A 6,000-nucleotide genomic window follows, 5' to 3' on the forward strand; every position below is an offset into this window, starting at 1 on the left:
AGCTATATAGCACAGCTTACTCTATATGTTGTGTATTAAAGCTCTACATCTTTTCCAGCTGGTGGTTCCTACTATATGATCTCTCGCTCACTGGGGCCAGAGTTTGGTGGAGCAGTGGGCATTTGTTTCTACCTGGGCACCACCTTCGCTGGTGCCATGTACATCCTGGGCTGCATTGAGATATTGCTGGTACCCAACCACACTGCATTCTGACAGGCTCATCTTTTGACTGACATGATGTTTAGAAATGACAGCCAATGGTGACAGATCGAAATATTACAACAGAGCCAATAACTATGCAAAATATAAAGTGGATCCTGAAATGACCAGATGATTATTGATTTCCAGAGTTGGCAAAGTGCTCTGGCACTGCTTGCTTAAATCTGTACTGTTCCAGTTATTACAATTACATATATATATATATATATATATATATATATATATATATATATATATATATATATATATATATATATATATATATATATATATATAAAGCATCATAACACAAAGCTCACCTTTACAGTGCATTTGGGAATTGGAGCACTGACCTTTCACTTTTTGTAATGCGTATGCGAACCCTTTTTGTCCCAACTGTCACCCCATAGATCTACATAGCCCCACAGGCTGCCGTATTTCAGATCGAGGGTCTGGAGGGAGCAGAGGCCGAGGCGGGCATGCTCAATAACATGCGGGTGTATGGCACCATTGTGCTCTCCTTCATGTCCCTGGTCGTCTTTGTTGGCGTGAAGTACGTGAACAAGCTGGCGCTGGTCTTCCTCGCCTGTGTCATCGTCTCTATCCTTGCTGTCTACGGCGGGGTGATCAAGACCGCCTTCGACCCGCCAGACTTTCCGTAAGCTCCCGCTGTCATGACTACGTTACCTGTTTACATGGTAACTGCCGGTGAACTTTTGCATCTTTCAAGAGAGCGATGTGAAATTCTTTTTTTCTTGCATCAGGCCCTTGATTTAATTATAGTCCTTAATTATAGTCCTTACAGATTGTTGTGGACAAATAGAGTGAACATCTGTATGCTAATTACGCTCCTGTATAATTAATAAGTGCAATGTTTCAAGAATTGCGGTCCTCAGGCAAAGAGAGAACAAAGAACAAAACTAAGCTAGATAGAAATTTGTAAATATAGTGACATATATAATAGTGTCATCACAGGCCTACCAGTCTGCATATTGTTACATGATATAAAACCAGCCACAATGGAAGAACCTCTTAATGATACTTAAAAGAAATACGTTCGGAAATCATATATATGACATACCTACAGATGTATAAATGTAAATACAGTAACTTTCAATGAAACTGATTGCTAGGGTAATACATCACAAGTAGAAAAAGCATTGTCATGTACTGTTACATGACATAGTGTTAACTCCATTACATATAGCCAGTTATATTAAAATTTAACCGAAGAGATTTTATTTTTCCCCACAATTTCCAATCATTCAAATTACTATCATTACTGTGGCAGCACTTCATCATATATAAAACCTAGACATGCTATAGGAAAGCAGAGTGACGCTAAACACATGACTCGTTCAGCCGAGCACAGACCGGTATCCTTCTCCTTGGCAGGATCTGCTTACTGGGCAACCGAACCCTGTTTTCCAAGGGCTTGGACGTGTGTGCCAAGACCATCGATCGCGGCAATGGCACCATCACCACCAAGCTCTGGAGGTTCTTCTGCGACTCGGAATTCCTCAACGCCACCTGTGATGAGTACTTCACCAACAACAACGTCTCCCAGTTGCAGGGAATCCCTGGTATCACCAGTGGCATCCTGGCAGGTGTGTGTGTGTGTGTGTGGGGGGTGTCGTGCAGTCATGCCACTCTTGTATGAGCTTATTTTGGCAGTAGTGTGACTTCTACTGTTTCTGTGGTGTTGATTTTATTGTCACTGGTGTAACTATTCAGTGAATGGCACTCCCTAATGATGGTAACATTAAAGGCCTTTATCAAGTAAAAAAAAAAAAGCTTGGGCTTATTAGGAAATATTTCAAGACAATGAATAAAAAAAATTGATTTATATTTAAGTATTTATGAGTAAAAAATAGACATAATTCATGAGCCGTGTTTGAAAACAATGTAAATTAATACATTAATTTTTAATTAATTAACTCCATAGAGAATCTATTCAGCACCTTTATGAAGAAGAACGACATCCTGGAGAAGCGAGGCTTGCCAGCCGTGGAGGACCCTGACATCCCACTGGCCAACAGCAACCGCTACGTCCTGGCCGACATCACTAGCTTCTTTACCCTGTTGGTGGGCATCTACTTCCCATCCGTCACAGGTTAGTCCCGCCCCTGAAGCCAGTGAGAAGACCACCAATTGGACTAGGATTTCCCCTGGTCTTCTGGTAATGCAGCTAAGAAAGAGGTATCACACTGGGACATCTTTTACCCAGAAGTCAGGTGTAATGACAAAGGGGCCCACTGAGGGAGGGTCTCTATCTTAGCAGTGTTCTTACTGGCACACCAGCCATGCTGAACAATTACTTCTGCAACTTCTGTTCCTCTAATATGGAGAAAACAGTGAATGAGAAGCTAGTAACCAGAGACTATTTGCAATTATACCAGCAAAGCCCTTTCCTTGGAAGTCTAGTGGCTGCCTCCTGATGTTTAATTGCTTAATTTAGTGTGTCTTTGTGTATGTTTTGTATGAGTGTGTGTGTGTGTGTGTGTGTGTGTGTGTGTGTGTGTGTGTGTGTGTGTTGTGTGTGTGTGTGTGTGTGTGTGTGTGTGTTTGCTCTAAGGCTAAGGCTAAACTTAGGCTGAAGTGACGATAGCAGTAAAGTGTTAGGCTGTGAAGTGGAGTCTGAGCTGTGATCTAACATGTATCAGCACAAATCTACAAGATTATGCTGGGTTTTGTGTCAGACGCATACACACACACACACACACACACACACACACACACACACACACACACACAGACACATTCACACCCACATTGCTTAGCTCATGTTTAAACAACAGACTTTAACATCAGATTTCTTGTGATCGATGTTTTGTTTCCTCCTTAACCCCCCCCCCCCCACCCCACAGTTTTTGTCCATCAAACAATAACCGTACTTGGAAGAAATCTCTGGGTTAGTTTATATGTGTGCACATTCCAGGTATCATGGCTGGATCCAACCGCTCCGGTGACCTGCAGGACGCTCAGAAGTCCATCCCCATTGGCACCATCCTGGCCATCTCCACCACCTCCGCCATATGTATCCTTCCCACCCCACCTCACCCCTACCCACCTTTGCCCATGATTAGGAAAACAGGGAATGGCCCGAGTAAGCTTAACTATACGTGAAATTGCTGAGTCATCTAACTTTGAAGCCAAATGACTGGTACACAGACAAAATGTTTATTAATTTACATTTTACATTTTTTGTATGTTTCATATTTTTCTTGTATATTTGTGGGTTTGTTGTCCTGATCAGTGTCTCCACAGACATGTCCTCCGTGATCCTGTTTGGGGCTTGTGTGGATGGAGTGGTTCTGAGAGACAAGTGAGTCAATTCACTGCCAGTTCACTCGTCAGGTTTACTTTTCCACTTCATTTTTCATGTTCGATGCATTTTTCTACTTCACATTTTTCTAATTCGTCTATCATATTTGATTCACTTTTTCAGTTGCCTATTAAAATTGAGGTCGGCTCAGACCTGAATTAATTTAATTAATCTCACTACGTCTCTTGGATTTTTTGTACTGTATTTGCTGATTTAATCCCGTATTTATACTGCAATAAAAAATATCCCTTATGATTCTGCAATGCACAGGTTTGGTGAAGGTGTCAACGGTAACCTGGTCATTGGAACTTTAGCATGGCCCTCCCCGTGGGTCATTGTGTTTGGTTCCTTTTTTTCCACATGTGGGGCGGGGCTTCAGAGTTTGACTGGCGCACCCCGCCTCTTGCAAGCCATTGCTCGAGATGGGATTATCCCCTTCCTCAGGGTAAGAGCATCCACATGGGATGTGCAAACCAAATTCAGCATGCCTCTTTCAATGTGTCTCTTTTAAATACTGTTGTTGTTCTGACCCTAACAGACTACAATGTGTGTATGTGTTGTGCTGTGTGTGTGTGTGTGTGTGTGTGTGTGTGTGTGTGTGTGTGTGTGTGTCAGGTATTCGGTCATGGAAAGGCAAATGGGGAGCCCACATGGGCTCTGCTCCTGACCGCGAGCATCTGTGAGATTGGCATTATCATCGCCTCCCTGGACTCTGTTGCACCCATCCTCTCCATGTGTGCAATGCTGCTTCCTTTGATCCATAGTGCATTAACCACAATATCTAATTAGCACTGACCTTAATGTAACCATCATGCACTTTTCTCTTTGATTAAAATAAATGCTATAAATCATGCATTAAAAAAAGTGTACTGCCTTAACCTTAACTGGGCTGGAATCGTCGACCTACCATGACAGTGAATAACAGAAATATTTGATGTCTCTGCTCTGCGCTTGTTACGTACAAGGATCATAAGTGTTTATTTGACTTCTTGAGCATGAGAGTGCTTTTGGTAGCCTTGGTGAGCTGTGTTCTTCCTCTCGGCAGGTTCTTCCTGATGTGCTACATGTTTGTGAACTTGGCCTGTGCTCTGCAGACGCTACTCAGAACGCCGAACTGGAGGCCCCGCTTCAAGTACTACCACTGGTCAGTGCAGCATTGTGCGCGAGCTTGCATGCAAATGAGCTCGCATGCTGATGAGCTTGCATGCTGATGAGCTCACATCCTGAGTGCCAGGCAAAAGTCATTTCATCAAGAGAATTTACCAAATGTGGTTTAATGGACACATGTAGCCCCAATTAAACTGCAGATGTTTATCAACATGTTAGCGGGACATTGGGCTATTGCAACAGACTGTGGCAATATGCAGAGAGTTGATCATTCTGATATTTAACTTATATCATAGACTATCTTGTCAGCTAAGCACTGTATACCAAAGAAGATCACCATTTTTATGTAGAAACATTTAGGAGTCTCTGAAATAATCCTTTCAGCATAATTTCAATGTTTCAGACAACAGATAGTCATGCACTTCTGAGAGGGACTTCTCTTGTGTCCTGTTTCTTTTATGAATCTTGTCAGACAGTTGATTGTTGCATCAGTACTAAGGAACTGGGTGACTTCTGAGATTGACCTTTGGGGCACTTGCCTGAATAAGAAAGTGAAACAACTTTCACTCCTTGTCTCAGTATCAGCTATGATCAAGCAGAGTTTTAAATTTGTAAAGAGTATTTGATTAAGCACATCTTAAAAGTGTGGTGAACGGAGACTAGTCTTACCCTCAGGAGCTCAGAGAGTCTTGAGTGGAGCTTTTTTGCTCAACAACTGCTTGCAGCTGTTCTTTGATGTACAGTATCTGAGAATGCTGTTTAACTATTTGTTTTTTGAGTATGTGGTTTGAGATGAACCCTAGAGCAGGTTAGCTGACCATTATGAGAGACAATCTTAGGATCCACAGCCATTCCAGCAGCAGGGCATCAGACTCAGGCTGTTCACAGACTCTGACAATTTGAATCTCATATTATAAATGATAAATATAAGTAATAAATAGTATAAATACAAGTGTTACCGCATCACTGGTAATTTGTCTGTCTGAGACATGCTTACAATATCCATTACAAGTGCATATTATTCCCACGGAAAGTCTAAGGCCAAAAATGTAATAGCAAAGGTGTAAATGCTGTCAGTGAAGATTCCTTACAGCGATTTCCTAAATCATATTCCTTGGTGCCAGTGATCTCCTGCGGAGCTGCAGTGCAGTGGGGCTTTTGGGGACTTTAAAAGTTTTGCTTCTTATTCATGCAAGTTATTCCTTGTGCAAAGAACAAATGAGCCATTTGTCTAGGTGCAACTGTAAGGGTTTTACAAGGGATCAGCAATGCAAAGAATTGTTATTTGAATGAAAGTTTCAGGCATTTAAATGCTAGAAAAATGGCGTTGTGACTAATGAATACTTACATGTGCCCTGGCCAGAAATTAT

The 6,000-nt window shown here is 41.9% G+C and overlaps 1 protein-coding gene across 2 annotated transcripts in view; it reads left to right on the top strand.

Moving 5' to 3' along the window:
- slc12a5b (solute carrier family 12 member 5b) overlaps nucleotides 1-6,000 on the top strand; it is a 41,230-nt gene that overhangs the window by 26,359 nt on the left and 8,871 nt on the right. For both annotated transcript variants that reach the window (XM_027012216.2, XM_027012217.2), the window contains exons 6-14: nucleotides 59-189; nucleotides 609-856; nucleotides 1,594-1,805; nucleotides 2,144-2,311; nucleotides 3,137-3,235; nucleotides 3,466-3,523; nucleotides 3,794-3,968; nucleotides 4,139-4,257; nucleotides 4,569-4,667. In XM_027012216.2, the coding sequence (XP_026868017.2) occupies nucleotides 59-189; nucleotides 609-856; nucleotides 1,594-1,805; nucleotides 2,144-2,311; nucleotides 3,137-3,235; nucleotides 3,466-3,523; nucleotides 3,794-3,968; nucleotides 4,139-4,257; nucleotides 4,569-4,667 (1,309 nt within the window). The remainder of the gene's footprint in view (nucleotides 1-58; nucleotides 190-608; nucleotides 857-1,593; nucleotides 1,806-2,143; nucleotides 2,312-3,136; nucleotides 3,236-3,465; nucleotides 3,524-3,793; nucleotides 3,969-4,138; nucleotides 4,258-4,568; nucleotides 4,668-6,000) is intronic.

The sequence above is a fragment of the Electrophorus electricus genome, chromosome 18 (assembly GCF_013358815.1).
Source record: "Electrophorus electricus isolate fEleEle1 chromosome 18, fEleEle1.pri, whole genome shotgun sequence".
NCBI lineage: Eukaryota > Metazoa > Chordata > Actinopteri > Gymnotiformes > Gymnotidae > Electrophorus > Electrophorus electricus.